At 40.2% G+C, this 14291-nt stretch overlaps 9 protein-coding genes across 9 annotated transcripts; 6 read left to right on the top strand and 3 right to left on the bottom strand.

Annotated features, from left to right (window-relative positions):
- Positions 1-18: 18 nt before the first annotated feature.
- V1514DRAFT_324594 (ESCO1/2 acetyl-transferase-domain-containing protein) lies at positions 19-1084 on the bottom strand. Its single transcript, XM_066926452.1, has one exon. It carries the CDS (start codon positions 999-1001, stop codon positions 48-50), a length of 954 nt encoding a protein of 317 aa, XP_066785724.1. The 5' UTR covers positions 1002-1084; the 3' UTR covers positions 19-47.
- Positions 1085-1230: 146 nt separating this feature from the next.
- V1514DRAFT_275480 (Tat binding protein 1-interacting) lies at positions 1231-1804 on the top strand (the record flags this gene model as incomplete). The annotated part of the gene is made up of 3 exons (XM_066924891.1): positions 1231-1276; positions 1329-1637; positions 1689-1804. 3 exons carry the CDS (start codon positions 1231-1233, stop codon positions 1802-1804), a joined length of 471 nt encoding a protein of 156 aa, XP_066785723.1.
- A 709-nt stretch (positions 1805-2513) lies between these two features.
- V1514DRAFT_117213 (uncharacterized protein) lies at positions 2514-5015 on the top strand. The gene is made up of 4 exons (XM_066924412.1): positions 2514-2786; positions 2879-2976; positions 3038-3159; positions 3223-5015. Exons 2-4 carry the CDS (start codon positions 2901-2903, stop codon positions 4738-4740), a joined length of 1716 nt encoding a protein of 571 aa, XP_066785722.1. The 5' UTR covers positions 2514-2786; positions 2879-2900; the 3' UTR covers positions 4741-5015.
- A 146-nt stretch (positions 5016-5161) lies between these two features.
- V1514DRAFT_365579 (transmembrane amino acid transporter protein-domain-containing protein) lies at positions 5162-7145 on the bottom strand. Its single transcript, XM_066929813.1, has 2 exons — positions 6682-7145; positions 5162-6623 (listed from the first exon to the last, which is right to left on the bottom strand). The coding sequence occupies exons 1-2, from the start codon at positions 6908-6910 to the stop codon at positions 5290-5292; spliced, it is 1563 nt and encodes a 520-aa protein (XP_066785721.1). The 5' UTR covers positions 6911-7145; the 3' UTR covers positions 5162-5289.
- Positions 7146-7207: 62 nt separating this feature from the next.
- On the top strand, positions 7208-8601 carry V1514DRAFT_324581 (uncharacterized protein). Its single transcript, XM_066926451.1, has one exon. It carries the CDS (start codon positions 7244-7246, stop codon positions 8366-8368), a length of 1125 nt encoding a protein of 374 aa, XP_066785720.1. The 5' UTR covers positions 7208-7243; the 3' UTR covers positions 8369-8601.
- A 30-nt stretch (positions 8602-8631) lies between these two features.
- V1514DRAFT_324579 (uncharacterized protein) lies at positions 8632-11114 on the top strand. The gene is made up of 3 exons (XM_066926450.1): positions 8632-9282; positions 9334-9521; positions 9575-11114. Exons 1-3 carry the CDS (start codon positions 8889-8891, stop codon positions 11057-11059), a joined length of 2067 nt encoding a protein of 688 aa, XP_066785719.1. The 5' UTR covers positions 8632-8888; the 3' UTR covers positions 11060-11114.
- Positions 11115-11356: 242 nt separating this feature from the next.
- Positions 11357-12761, top strand: V1514DRAFT_324578 (RNA ligase/cyclic nucleotide phosphodiesterase). The gene has a single exon (XM_066926449.1). It carries the CDS (start codon positions 11603-11605, stop codon positions 12536-12538), a length of 936 nt encoding a protein of 311 aa, XP_066785718.1. The 5' UTR covers positions 11357-11602; the 3' UTR covers positions 12539-12761.
- Positions 12762-12856: 95 nt separating this feature from the next.
- On the top strand, positions 12857-13762 carry V1514DRAFT_324577 (uncharacterized protein). The gene has a single exon (XM_066926448.1). The coding sequence runs from the start codon at positions 13023-13025 to the stop codon at positions 13629-13631; it is 609 nt and encodes a 202-aa protein (XP_066785717.1). The 5' UTR covers positions 12857-13022; the 3' UTR covers positions 13632-13762.
- Positions 13685-14086, bottom strand: V1514DRAFT_340549 (uncharacterized protein; the record flags this gene model as incomplete). Its single annotated transcript, XM_066929028.1, has 1 exon — positions 13685-14086. The coding sequence occupies one exon, from the start codon at positions 14084-14086 to the stop codon at positions 13685-13687; it is 402 nt and encodes a 133-aa protein (XP_066785716.1).
- Between the last annotated feature and the right edge of the window lie 205 nt (positions 14087-14291).

Here is a 14291-nt window from a genome sequence, read left to right as displayed (position 1 = left end):
AAAAAAAAAAAAAAAAATTTACGTCATGCCAAATAACATTATGCAATTTAATGTTCAATATATACTCTTATTTTCTTTTGGTTCTCCATTGTACATGCAAGCTCATTTTGTTTTATCTCCTGTGCGGTAATGGCTGACGAGCACCAAGCAGTTGCTATTCTAGCCCCACTATCTGAAGGTTGGCTCCATCCCACCATTTCACGCGGGACATCGAGACCATATATAAAATTCTTCCTTGCTTCTTCGAGCAGTACCCTGGCTATGCCTTGCCTCCTAGAATCATGAACCATATATATTCTTGAAATACCCATTATCAATTTAATCCTCCCTGTGGAAGCCATTAGCCTTCCGGTTTGGGCGGACATCCAAAACCCATGATCTATTTGTTCGACAAGACATGCTCCAACAATTTGCTGTTTGCCCTTTTTTTCTGTGATGCAACAGACTACAGCCATGCCACTTCTCCATATTGAATCTTTCTCTGGAGCAGATAATTCTGAGTTACACAAGCTCAAAATTCGTTCCACCGCAGCTCTAACACTTTTAAAGTTTGCTGTGCTCTCACGGGTGAACATGAAAACTTTCCCGAATGACCTGGTAGTCAACGGTAATATGCTTTTTGGAATAGTAATTTCGACTCCTGATAATGCTCTTTTATGAAATTTCTCATGGACCTTAACATCTAAGGACGAATGAGAAACATACGACATTCCGCATTTCACACAAGTTGTTCGTTCAGCTTGTCCAAGAGATAAAAACGTTTGTTTCTTCAAGTCTGAATCTGAAGATTGTGCATCTGATGCCACCTTCCTTTTTTTGGTCAATGGAGGCGATGAAGATATATTAACACGTGGTTGAACCACAATTGTGTCATTCAAATCAAATGAACTGGATGATGGTGGTGAGGAATCACCTAAACTGACGGACGAAGACGACGCGTATTGTCTGTTGTGTCTTTTTGACTTGTACGTGACTGTTGAAAGTTGTCGTCGAATTGACATCTATTGACACGATCAAATGTAATATTAAAATAGCAATAAAGGTCAGAACACTTAGAATGACAAATTAATGCAGATTCTTATTGAACTCGAATAAATCAGATCAGAGTTCAAAAAAAAAAAATACCACTTGACGCGTCCACGACGCGCTCTCCGCGATATACAACAACGCGCGTTATAATCTCTCTTGCCAGCGACAGATCCGTAAGACCCGAGCCACATCACTGTTCAAATGGCGCCTAAAAAAGAAAAGGTACAGACAGTACCGGCTGAAGAAGGTATCAAGCAATATTTTTATGGTTTATAGATGGTATGTACCTACATAAACAGCTGAATCTAGAATTCTTGACTACATGATTGGGCAAAATCGGCCTTATTCGGCCATGGACATAATGCAAAACCTTCACAATACGATATCAAGAACAGTTGTAAACCGTGCGTTAGTCAATCTTGAAGCACGTGGCGTATTAGTATCGAAAACGTTTGGCAAACAAGTGATTTACGTATCGAAACAATCAATCACCGCCGCAGTTGAGAATAACGACGAAGAACAGACGAATGACCAAGAACATACAAATATCGAAGAATTGAAAAAAATAGATCAGGAATCATTGCGTCAAATAGCTATACTGAAAAAGAGTGCTAAACATGAACATTATTCATATTGAAGTATATTAACCAACATATTAGGGATGGCAGAACTGCAAGTCCAACCTTCAACCAAGTCTCTGATAGATCAAACCAAAGAATTATCAATTTTAGTAATATTACATTTACGGGAGTATTTTTCTCAGTTTGAACACTAATGGACTGATATTGGAGACCTACCTATAGATGGAGCAAGCATCCATTCGACTTGAGTTTCTTACAAAACTGGCAAAGGAGACGCCAATTTCGGCAAACGATGTCACGCAGATTCAACTGGAGCTTAAATCTTTGCTTATTGAATGGACAAAACGGCGAAAAATGGTGATATTTTACGTAACATAAGACTGTCAAATTATTGCTTCTAACCGGATTATTATTATTATTCTGATTAGTTCTTCTCAATGTGGAATGTTATATGCGAAAGCGTGAATGGCAAACAACTTTGGGTTCGCAAACACTATTTCTAGCAATTGGAAACCCCATTAGTATTAACGTACATGAATACTTTTTGTTTTATTATTTTTGTTCAGGAACTCCTCAACCTGGAAGACGACGAGACGGTGAAGTGTGATGAGCTCCGATCACGTGCGCAGGTATGAGCTCGCTACATGTGGATAATATTGCATCAAAATCTTGCATGCTTGCTGTTTATACATAGTTATTATGTGCTTTCTTAATAATATTCTCATTTTGACACATGCACATGCACACGCACACGCACACGTATACTCGACTCGCAATCGTATATCCACTCCATACAGTTAGATATATGTAAGCTTTACTTTTCTTGAACACGGCTCATCTGCGAGCTGGCCCAAAAGGCGGTGGTTGTTCAAGTGGAAAAGCATTGGCCCCGTGGGTTTAGCCCCAGAATAAACCTCGTCTTCGTGCTCCCCACATCCATTATGTAATATTATTGCTAGTGATTAGTCAAACTAACTGATTTTTCGCCCTTCGTTGAAGGCTGCTTCGAACAGTCTAATCCATCCATACGCTATTCCACACGACTCGACACCTGCCACGTTTGATCCACACAAATACTGGTTTAAATTTGGTTTCACAAGCTCTTTAGTTTTCTGTTGCTGCTTTCCGTCGTGTGTTTAGCAACACTTACGCCGCGGGCGAAACTGCACATATAATGTACGCATTGCGCCACTTTAATTGGCCTTCGTTGTCATTCTTTAAGGATTACATTCCACCGTTCATCATCTAATAGCTACTTTTTGGTTTAGAAATTAATAGTTACTCGGACCGATGCTAGGTGCGCATCCCGCCCAGCCTCAGGCGCAATCTTCGTTCTTGGAGGCGAGCAGAAGCCCTCCAAGTAAGAGTAAGTCGTCCTTGTCTTCTTTGGTTTGTTCTTTTTTTTTTACTAACCTCTTATTTGTAAGACCTTTCTCATGTGCCTTGCAAATTTTTTCGACAGGGAACATGTCAGGCTGGAAATACATGCCCATTTTCACATTCAATTGATTCCCAACTCGAACAGGCTCCCTGCAAATACTTTCAAAAGGTAGATCAAGTTTATAATGGGGTTTGCCGTTTGCTTATATTAACGTGATTTTATATATATTAGGGTAATTGCAAGTTTGGAGCGAAATGTGCCCTAGCTCATATTCTTCCCGATGGACGCAGAGTCAATCATAGAGCCCTTCCTCAAAACTATGGTCCGCTTCAACTTGGTACCCGAAACATGCTCCCAGACGTGAACAATAACTCTTATGCAAACAATCCATCGGCTTTAGCTCGTTCACTGATTGCACATAACCGACAGCCTCAACAGCAAAACTCAAGTTCGGCATTGCAGACGCAAGATAATGATTTTGGATATGATTTCGTGGGTTCACCTCCAGCTGATACATTGGCATCGCCATCTTCTCACAGAACGTTGGGACCTTTAGATGTGCCCATTCCAGCATCGCTTGAAGCAAATGGAATCTCATTCTTAGCAAGACATGGGCCAGTTGCAGCTTCTGTTCCTGCAAAATTTGGGCTTGACACATCTTCTCTTCCTTCAAGTTCTGCAGCCGGAGGTGACTTATCCACATCTTCTTCTTCGCATGCTCTACGCTCCTTGTACATGTCTGCTTACGGGGTGGAAGCAGAACAGGTGCAGCAACCTCGAATAGGTAATATTGGCAGCAGGGGTTTGTCTGCCAATGAAGATCCTAATTCATCGTCCTCTTCATCTCCTCCGGGAGTAAACCATACCAACTTTTCATCTGCGGCAACGAATTCATCTTCAGCTCTGCCGCTTCAATTTTCTCAAGCCAGTGATGGGACAGAAGATACGTTTGGGTTTACCCCAATATCTTCTGCCACTACATCTTCGAGGCGATATGTTTCCGCTTCTTTTCCTGCTCGGCCTAGTATTTGGAAAGGCGGCAATGCGTTGCCCGATGACCAAGACGAATTTTTCCCTATAGGAACGCCTTCTTCACAAATTCAATCTTTATCTCACCAGGACGTGTTTCTGGCTGATGACGGTAACAACGATAATTTTGCGTTTGAAGAAGATTTTGTGCCATCTTCACTTAATGAGCTGCTTACTCCTCAAGAACGCAAGCGACGTGGTTCAAGGCATGATGATTTAGAGTTTTCTTCGTCATTTAACGGTAGAAGCACAGGAGCAATTGGTGATGGAATTATCTCATCATCTCCTCGTTACGGTACTGGCGAGTCCCCTCGGTTTGGGCAGCTATTTCATGGACCTGGAGGCAGAGATGGGTTGGGAGCACCTCTGCGATATACGCCATTAAGTGTGCAAGGCAATAGCGGAAACGAGTCCCCATTTTTTGCATCTCCACCACGTGTCAGTCTGTTGGCCAATAGTGCTATTGCACCTCGCAAAGAAGGTCCAGGTTCTCGATCTGGTCAAGCTGGAACAAGAAAGCCTCCTCCTCCATCATCTTATCACACAGCTATTGCAGAAGATGATGAGAATGAGCTCAGTCGTCCAGATTTAGATTCCGGCATTGTCGACGAAGAGGAAATGCAATTTATTATGGACGAGGAACAAAATCATTCTGGCTCTAATGATTCCAATATAAATGGAATTTCAAACAAACTTGATGGTTTATATTTAAGTCGGTAAATGGTTTAATCAGTTTTTTTGCGCTGTGGAGATACAACAGTTATTTGTGATTTTTACATGCTGTCAAATTCAAATTGGTTTTTTTTTGTTTTGTTTTTTCAGAAGTCATGAAATTTTTTTTTGTTGGATTAATTTGCACAGAGTTGGCATTTGGAAAAAAAAACATATTGATATACGGGTTGGTAAAAGTAAATTGGTAATGCGAAAATATATTGGGAAATGTTAATTAATGAACTTCTCAAATTTGGTCTCATCAGTTCTCTTTTCAGTTTGCGGGTTTTAGAGTAACTGAATAATGCAGTAAGACATACAAAGGTCATACTATTTTTTTTGGTTTTTGGTTTTTGGCTACTACTGCAATTGTTAGATATTTTATTGTCTTTCTTTTTTCTTTAATATTTTTTTTTTTTTTTTTTTGGTTGTGATATGAAGTGAGATCACTGAAACTGTAACATAACGGCATACATTTGATTTTATTAAATGACTTTTTAATACATCGATGTGATACATTAAAAGCAAGAATGACAACCGGCATAATGATAAGCATGATTAAGTCTTATGGTTAAGCAGGTACACGTTTGTGCTCAAGCAAGTGACCATGACAAATAGGCCCCAGAAAAAAAGTGCCAAACTAGTATATTTGATAATTCGACCTTCGCCATCTTCATCCCTTAGAGGAACCTGCACGCCATTTATGATCGGCGCTTCTTCATCGTCTGACTCTTCAGGGGTAACCAAAACGACTCCATCCTCATCCGTTGTTTCATCATTCACATAATCTTCAATCGGAAGATGATATGGAGAACCAAGCAATTTGTAACCGAATATGCCAGGAAGAATGAACGATATAGAGGTCGAGCCGGTTGCACCCACAAACGCAAGCACGGTCTCCAAGCTCGACACAATCATGGCGACAAAATACGACGCCACAATGATTCCACCTGATAAATACGCAAACCTTTTTGTTGGAATGAAGGGGTGCTTCCCAGCTGCCAACTCGGAGCTAGAATAAACTGAAGGAAAGAAATGAGTGTAAACGTGATCTAGCGATGCGCGGCATGGATGGCATTGTAAAGGGAAAGAAAACATGACCAGAATCACAATAGCAATTCTCCCAAAGGCAGACGTAAAAGAGGAAGGGTACATTCCAATAATATTTCCGCTAATATTATCACCGTAAGACAAGTAACCAGCAAGCCCAACCAAAGTATAAAGAAATACTGCCGAACCAATGGAAGTGAGAATGATAAACACTGCAGATATTGGCCGACTATCGCGTAACTCATTAACGATTGAAAACATGTTCTGGTGGCATGTGAATCCAAATATCACAATCGGAAGTGAAGCAAGCACGCTAGAAATATTTTTCGGCCAAACAGAAACTATCCCTCGGTCCGCAATGGTATCTCCAATAAACCAGTGACTAACGACCAATATTGTAAGATATCCAATTGCTACCAAAGCAATCACGGATGTATACTTCAAAGAATCTAATTTCCGTAAGAAACAAAATGGAATAATAAACACCATAAAAACGGTAATCCAAAAGCGTCGTGATAAAAATAACGAGTCATAATATTCTTCTTCAAATGACAAAATATCGGCCACCACCTGCGGCATTAAATCACCAATAATAATTAAATATGATACCCCAACACCAAAGCATTTGATGGCAATCGCCGTATCAAACAGGACTGCAAGCGATGGGTAAGTTTTCTGCGCTATGGCGAAGAACGAAGCATTGCCTCTCTCGACATAACGCGAACATCTATATTGCAAATATAAACCCATTGCCGCCGTTATTCCAGATACCAATATTACTGCTAAGCCCAATAATACACCGTTGGAATGAAGAGCGAACGGCATAGCAAGAATTCCAGCTCCTAACGAAGCCCATTAATATTAGCAGTACATTTTAACGAAGTCAATATTCAGCCATACCAAGAATAGTGTTTGATAAATTCGCAATACTTGAAGAAAGTCCCGCAGTGCCTTTATGCACTCGCTTCGGTCGATTTTGGCCTTCTACCTCCTCTATGCCGGGATGATCACGCAAATGAATGAAGTTATAGTCAATATCATCCTCTTCTTCCTCCTCTTCAATGTATTCTACCGTGCGGCCATTGCTTCCCACTAAATCCTGTGCAATAATAGCTGATTGTGAACTCATGCTGACAAGATGGCATGAAATGCAAATAATATGAGAGCACTATCGTCAACTTATATATCTGGGGTAATTCCAGCCAATGCAACCAACCAGAGAGGAACTTAATTAAATTTAGAACTTTTAGACAATAAATAAGCCTAGTACTCTCTTCGTGAACATCTCACAAAAATTGTCTAGTGAATGAAATCAAAGAAAGGACTTGTTGGAAAACCGTAAGTCTGTTGTACAATCACTAGTTATGTGCTATATTAATTGCTAATCGATTACAGGGTCGCCATTTTAAACCAAGTTTACGAATACGGCGGCCACTTAAGTCACCGCGTCTTGCACGTGCACATGCTATCATACGTATCATCACAATTATTTCTCGGTAGTTTTGTGTTTGAACAGAACTTCTTACTCAATGCTATGGCCGATGAATTTGGGTTAGATGGCTTAAATAGAAGCAGCAATGTGAACTTTGAAACAGAACTTACAGATACCGAGGATATATACGATCACGAGGACGACGACAATGTAGTGGCTAATCTATCTGACCTGAAGGATTCAAAAAAGACAGACATTGCAGATTTCAGAAATTTGTTACATTCACTGGAGGTTGAACATCGCGAATCCCTTGGCACGCATATAACCGTGGCGACACGATTAAGGAATATAGAAGAGCAGAAAGCGCGAGCTAATGGTAGTACATCAGCTAGACTTTCTGGTAAAAATAGGGCAATTAAGGCCAAGTTTACAGCTTGGCCACTACCACTTGCAAAGCTGCCGAATGTGAATAACTCGAGATATGACTTTTCAAGATATGATTCCACAACGGCACCAAGTTTGGATGACGACGTCAGTGAAACACCGGTGGATCAGTATGATTATGAATTTTATAGGTTGCCCACTAGCGAGCTGTTTGCTCCCCCGGTATATGCAAAGCCATTAATGACAGAAATTTCTGCTATTGGGATACGATCTCTCACAAATGTCTGGCGTAGAGCTGGTATTATTGATGAAAATTCAAGCTTTGGCGCTGACGATGTCCTGTCGAACGAAGAAATTGAAAAATCTATGCTTTATCCTCACCTTCATTCACACAGCTTAAAATTTATTGATTCGTTATTTACATCGCTAGCGTTTGTCCGCAACGCAAAGTTTGACTCCATATCTCGAGGTGGGATGGACTGGGTTGACCTATTAAATGCAGCATCTATTGTTGGATTTCCTACGCTCGATACAGATGACCGATGGCTAAGCGTGATTAAAAAAGTTAAAGATCAATGTGAAAAATTATTTTCAGTACAAGGCGGGTTTGAATACGAAGTTACACCCACGTCGGCAAAATCAACTCCATCTACTCAACACGTTCGAGGGTTTAAGAAGAGGACACACAGAAAGTTGGATTTGAAGGAAGAAGTAAAACACGACGAAGCGAATGTGACATTGCCTTATGGATTTCCTCCTTCAAGCGATTGAAGTCTGAGCTCGAATATAGTGGTCAATCGAGTTCACCTACTCCCCATTACAGACAAAGGTCGTACGGATCTATTGAGTGATAGAGATCTATCTATTGGAATTCGGGAAGATTTTGTATTATTATTATAATGTATTTGTGTATATTATTTTGGCCGTTAATCAGTTATTTTGTAAATAAAGCTTTGCACATGTTACCCGGAAATTATTCAGAGTCGGAATTGCAGCCGCTTGAAGATATGGCATGAATTAACTATACGTATCGTATTTACTAAGTTTTGAAAAAAAAGGTACGGCTCTAATTAAAGAGTCTATTGTTTACCATTACTTGTGAAAGCCGTTGTTTTGCGTTCTTGCTTGCTTTTATTTTCAGCTACTTAAGGATTATTCGCTTTTAAGGCGAATACCATTTTGTAGCTTGGTCTATGAATCTATTGTTATTCATATAGAACATTCGCAACGAGGGGTGTTGGAATAAACTCCCCCCTCCACGACAACCATACATTAATTGACCAAATTTGCAATGTTCTTGACGAAGTTGACCAACAGAAAGAGTAAAAGTTCTGATCAAAAGAAATCTTTTTCTCGGATTTTGCCGCCTCCGAATATTCAATCTTCGTCTAATATCACGACAACAAGCAATGTCTCCAATACCAATACCAACAGGCTTAGAGCCCAGCCAGCAATCGACAATGCAATTGGCTCTTCAGATTCTCCCAATTATCAAAGGCCAGAATATTCTTCCACGACTCATCAATCGTCCAATTCTGTCGCATCTCAATCTTCAAGTACAGCTTCACCCAGCATTGCCCCGCCTCCTACTCGGCCAGCCGTTGCTGAAGTTGAAGGAAATGCAGTGGTCAAGTCGACATTGATTGTTGGAATTGATTTTGGTACTACCAATAGTGGTGTTGCATGTATGTATACTTATTTTATATTTTTAAATGTTGTTATTGACGTGACGATAGTCGCTTGGGCTACTGGAACTGAAGCCAAAGAAGATATTATATCAGAGTGGCCGGGTCTTGGAAACATGACAAAGTTTAAAATTCCAACTGTTTTGTATTATGATAGTCACGGAAACGTAGTCGGATGGGGAAGTGACGCACAAGGTGTTCTTAACGCAGCAGGATTTCCAAGACCTGGAATCCAAAAAGTGAGTAATCATTATATATTTATCAAAAAATTTACTAATTTGAATATGATTAGGTTGAATGGTTCAAGCTACATCTTCAACGAAATTATCGAACATATGTTGACCCAAGTCGGCTTCCGCCACTTCCTGCTGGTAAATCTGAGATTGATATTGCTGCAGATTATCTGAGCCGTCTAAGGGATGCAATGAGGAAGGAATTGGAGAAAAAATTAGGTGAAATTTTTTTAAGAGAAGAACAGAACATTCAATATTTTCTTACAGTGCCTGCTATTTGGGATGATGCAGGAAAGGCGACAACTAGATTGGCTGCAGTAAAAGCGGGGTTTGTTAAAGATGTGGATGATAGGAGGTTGTCTTTGATTACAGAACCTGAAGCAGCGGCGATTTTTTGTGCCAAGAGAGGAGTCCTGGAGCTAAAGGAAGCCGATACGTTTCTTATCGTTGACTGTGGTGGTGGCACTGTAGATTTAATTGCTTATGAAGTGGAAGATGAAAATCCTTTTACGGTTCGAGAGTGCACAAAAGGAACGGGTGATGCTTGTGGTTCGACTGCGGTGGACGTTAGTTTTCTGAGAGTTGTGAAAGCACGCGTGGACAGGATTGTATTTCCGCCCGACCTTAGCAATGATAAGATAAAGAAGTTTAAAGACAAGATTTACAGAAGATGCCGAGAAGATTTTGAGCGAATTAAGGTAAATTTTGTCAACAAGCCTACCGTGGATTGGACCATTGACATCGGCCTCGAGATTGATTCTGTGGAGGCAGACATTGTGGAAGGAAATATGACGTTCAGTAACGATGAAATTTTATCTGCATTTAGTCTGACGGTGGCTCGCATTGTCGAGCTTGTGAGGGATCAAATTGTTTCGGTCGAAGCTCAACATAAGCGTTTACAAGCGATTCTTGTCGTTGGCGGGTTCGGTGCGTCCACGTATCTTTTCGATCAGCTAAAATTACAAATTCCTCCGTCTTATAGCAATAAATTAAGAAGACCGATGGATTCTGTTGCAGCAATAGTCAGGGGAGCAGTAGTGACTGGAATCTATGAACGCGTTTTGGTGTCGCGAGTGGCGCGAAAACACTACTTAATGGCCACTCTTCAACCATTCATCCCAGGCACACATCCGGAGGAATACAAAGTGCCATCACTCGATGGAACATTTAAGTGCAAGCACACGAGACAAGTATTTGTTCAGAAAGGCCAGCAGTTAAAAATTGGCCAGACCATTAAAATTTCATTTTTTCGACAAGTCGCTGTAGGTTCTTCACTTTTGTTTGAAGACAGACTCTATACGTCTGACGAAGACATATGTCCAATGTTTACAACGGATCCGAAAATCAAGGTCATGGTAGTGCTGACTTCTGATCTCTCTACCGTTCCCACATCGTTCTTTGAGACTTGCTCTGGTCCAGATGGAGATACGTTTTATAAAATCTTTTTTGATATTCTTCTTACTCTTGATGGAGGCAACGAAATGAGAGCAGATCTCGTATTTGGAGGAAAGGTTATGGGTCATGTACGATCAAGGTTCGGCTAGATAGCATATAAAATTAATAGACGTATAGTTAATATAGTTAGTTATTAGACTTACCAGCGATTGCTTTATTTATAGAACATATTATAATTTCTAATCTTTAAATTTCGGTACACATGTATAACTGAAAATTAATTTAAACAAACTTGTATAGCACTTAAGGTTAGTTATACCAAATGCGGTTAATAAATTTTTATCTCCGGAATTATGCTATATTACCCTTACCCCGACCGCATTGCGGCTGCGCGTGCGTACCTGACTGAAGTGGCGGCGTCAAAGACCTCGCAACTTCATTGTCGACTTTATACACAGGTAAAGCAACTCCCACAGTTTCGCTTGTTTCAGACTATCAGATAAATCATTTGTTATTTTGTTGCATATTTGTTTAAATATTAAAGTTTTGGTTCAAGCATTGACTATCGTTCTACTATCTCATTGCGTTGCATTCATTGCGGACCTGCTCAAGACTAGAATAATTTTAAAATATCACTAGAACTTGGTTTTGAAAGCCGTGAAAGATTTGGGACTTTTGCACAGTTTATCGATATGTCGATTACGACAGTGTCTAGCGTGGCCACGACGTCTCTATCGTCTCATGATTCTCCGCAAGCTCGGTTGACTACTCATCATCACCATCAAAACCCATTTGACTCTTTCATTCAGACATACAATACTCCAGAGCTTATGGCCAAGGCTTATGATCTACATCGACAATTACGCAATAAGGATCGCAGAGTCGTTTTACAAACACAACGTGCGGTCTCGCCCGACATGATATTGAGGGGCCTCGTGCTTGATCACCAGCCGCCTGAGTTTGATCCTAGAAATTGTGTAACCGTATGGTGCAGGCCTACAAAACAAGTCATCAACTTGGTTTCAAAAGTTCAGTCTATGCTTCAACGAGTAGAGCCTGACATTTGGCTCATGCCTGCCCAGAATCTTCACATGACAGCGCTCGAGATTTTACATTCTGCGGGGAATGACTCTGTTGAAGCAGAGTTGCTAAAAATTCGGCCTTATCTTACCAGTCTTCTTGCTCCGAATCCCTCGGCTGTGTTGGTTAAACCAGTTCTTAGCTTTGATCAATCTGCGTTAGCTCTCAGTTTTCTTCCGGACACTCAAATTGTGGAAAACGAGGAATGGTACTCATATCATCACTATCGCAAAGATCTTTTTGATATTGTTCAAAAAAAGGCTCAAGTGCCGGTACAAAGTCGTTATCAAGTGCCATCTGCACATGTGACCATCGCGCGATTTGTGAAGCCTTTGCAAGGATCGATGGATGACTGGCTGGCAACATTGGAAGAAATTAATGACTGGTTGGTCCATGAAGGAGGAAAGGACATTGTTTGGCGCATTGGTGAAGAACGGGGTTCAGAATGTCGCTGCGGTAGGATTTGGTACGGCGGTGGCTGGTCTGAAGGCATTGGTTATTCTTTGAGACAGAAAGACGACAATGAAGTTTTATGGAGACTTGTTTAGATTAAATCTCAATGACGGAGTATGGTGTTCAAGTTATTGATTAATAATTATGGGGTGATTTTGATCTTTGGTTTATTATGGTGTCGGTTTTTATGTTTGCAGAATCCTTGATTTGGCTTCACTTTTTTGGAAAAGTAATTTTTAAATTATAAAATTCAATGTTACTTTTAAAGAAGTCTCTGTAAATACATTAGTTATATTATCTGCTGTAGAAAACATAAAATTACAATGATTAATTAAACCGTTCCAACATTTAATCCGGGTAAGAGAGCAGCGATTATATTTGGTCTTAAATCGAGAGATTGAATATCGAGTTCAGTCTGTGTACAAATTTAGAAATTTGATGAATTGTTAGGGCTGTCTAACAGTCTTTTATTATGCGAAAACACGCTTAACTACATGTCTTGAAATTATTAACATCAAAATTTTGTTTGCAAGTTCAGTCTTGAAAGTTGCGTTCAGTTCCAAGCGATTTTAGCCAGAAATGGCTAATGAACCACTTTCATACAACTTGGTACAAGCAATTCACTTATCGTTTTCATCATTTTTGCTGTCTTTTAAAAATCAAAGGAAAGATGAAGTTTTGGATAAGTTACATTCACGTTATATCGAGACCATATTATTTCCACACATGAAAGAAGTGTCAAAACATGAAAACATAACAAATCAGGACGCGTCACCTCAGCAATGGGCACCACTAGATTTTTCTCCAGAACCTGAAGATATCGAACCCGATCAACAACAAAACTCGAGTCTAGCTGATCAAGTCAAACGCAATCGCAACAGAATCATTTCTAATCAGCAAAACATGAATGTTGTGTCCAATGGGATCAGATCATCGGGAAGAAATATTATGAAAGTGTTTAAAGGAGGGTTGAAGCATACTACAATTATTGCCAAAAAGAGCATCCGCAGTGCACATTCGAAAAGGATGAGGCGGAGAATTAACGTGGATCTGCTTTGGGCTACGCATTGGCGACTCGCGAGAATTCGTCCGAAAAACGTCCGAATAGAGAAATCAGCGCCAGTATTTCTTGCACGAAATATTAGACTGCATAAGACAGTAACTGAAAAAAAAACAAAAAAAAAATAAATAGAGTCGAGTATGATACATAATTTTGATGAGAATTTTGTTCGTTCTATAAATCAGCTGCCTCTGTATGTCGAATAAGAATATCTCGACAATAAAAGTGGAATATGGTAATGCTCATTGCCTAGTTTCCCCTTTGCAACCTTGAATACAACGTCCACATAAGGGAAAAACGTGTCACCTTCAAAATACTCCTCCAAATCCAAGAAGCGAGCTCTAAACACGTCACAGCTGTCACCGCTGGCAGCCGCCGAGACAGCTTGCAAAAAATCTTCTGCACTATTTAATCCATCCCAATTGGTTATCCGGCCATCACTATTAGTACTTGCAGTGGCAAATGCCACAAAATCGGTCTTGGCATGAGAAAATACTGAAAGGGTTACTTGTATGTCTGGTGCAGGCTTTCCTGAAACCGTGTCCAGGATATGACAAGTGATGGGATGTTTAATGTCTGTCATGACTTCTTCGAAAGTGATTTGTATATAATTGAGTATGCTTGCAAGTTTCCACGCGGCGAGCAAACAACGGCAAGTCCTGTGGGCAGTATGGGGGGGGCATGGGCAGGATTTTTATATATTACGTCTATCGCTCTTCTCCGATAGTAGTTCAAAAGATTCAGCAATTACGTAATAGATGCGCGATTGTGTGTAATTATTACCCAAA

The sequence above is a fragment of the Lipomyces japonicus genome (assembly GCF_038497905.1).
Source record: "Lipomyces japonicus strain CBS 7319 unplaced genomic scaffold V1514scaffold_3, whole genome shotgun sequence".
Taxonomy (NCBI): Eukaryota; Fungi; Ascomycota; class Lipomycetes; order Lipomycetales; family Lipomycetaceae; genus Lipomyces; species Lipomyces japonicus.
This window is presented reverse-complemented; position numbering and strand designations above follow the sequence as displayed.

What these genes read in the sequence shown, in the direction of transcription:
- V1514DRAFT_324594 (XM_066926452.1), bottom strand. Translation starts at nt 1,001, where the DNA reads ATGTCAATTCGACGACAACTTTCAACAGTCACGTACAAGTCAAAAAGA.
- V1514DRAFT_117213 (XM_066924412.1), top strand. Translation starts at nt 2,901, where the DNA reads ATGCTAGGTGCGCATCCCGCCCAGCCTCAGGCGCAATCTTCGTTCTTG. An exon ending in CAGAAGCCCTCCAAGTAAGA is followed by an intron (nt 2,977 to 3,037) that starts GTAAGTCGTCCT and finishes CTTATTTGTAAG; the next exon opens with ACCTTTCTCATGTGCCTTGC. An exon ending in CCTGCAAATACTTTCAAAAG is followed by an intron (nt 3,160 to 3,222) that starts GTAGATCAAGTT and finishes TATATATATTAG; the next exon opens with GGTAATTGCAAGTTTGGAGC.
- V1514DRAFT_365579 (XM_066929813.1), bottom strand. Translation starts at nt 6,910, where the DNA reads ATGAGTTCACAATCAGCTATTATTGCACAGGATTTAGTGGGAAGCAAT. An exon ending in TTTATCAAACACTATTCTTG is followed by an intron (nt 6,624 to 6,681) that starts GTATGGCTGAAT and finishes GGGCTTCGTTAG; the next exon opens with GAGCTGGAATTCTTGCTATG.
- V1514DRAFT_324581 (XM_066926451.1), top strand. Translation starts at nt 7,244, where the DNA reads ATGCTATCATACGTATCATCACAATTATTTCTCGGTAGTTTTGTGTTT.
- V1514DRAFT_324579 (XM_066926450.1), top strand. Translation starts at nt 8,889, where the DNA reads ATGTTCTTGACGAAGTTGACCAACAGAAAGAGTAAAAGTTCTGATCAA. An exon ending in TACCAATAGTGGTGTTGCAT is followed by an intron (nt 9,283 to 9,333) that starts GTATGTATACTT and finishes ACGTGACGATAG; the next exon opens with TCGCTTGGGCTACTGGAACT. An exon ending in CAAGACCTGGAATCCAAAAA is followed by an intron (nt 9,522 to 9,574) that starts GTGAGTAATCAT and finishes GAATATGATTAG; the next exon opens with GTTGAATGGTTCAAGCTACA.
- V1514DRAFT_324578 (XM_066926449.1), top strand. Translation starts at nt 11,603, where the DNA reads ATGTCGATTACGACAGTGTCTAGCGTGGCCACGACGTCTCTATCGTCT.
- V1514DRAFT_324577 (XM_066926448.1), top strand. Translation starts at nt 13,023, where the DNA reads ATGGCTAATGAACCACTTTCATACAACTTGGTACAAGCAATTCACTTA.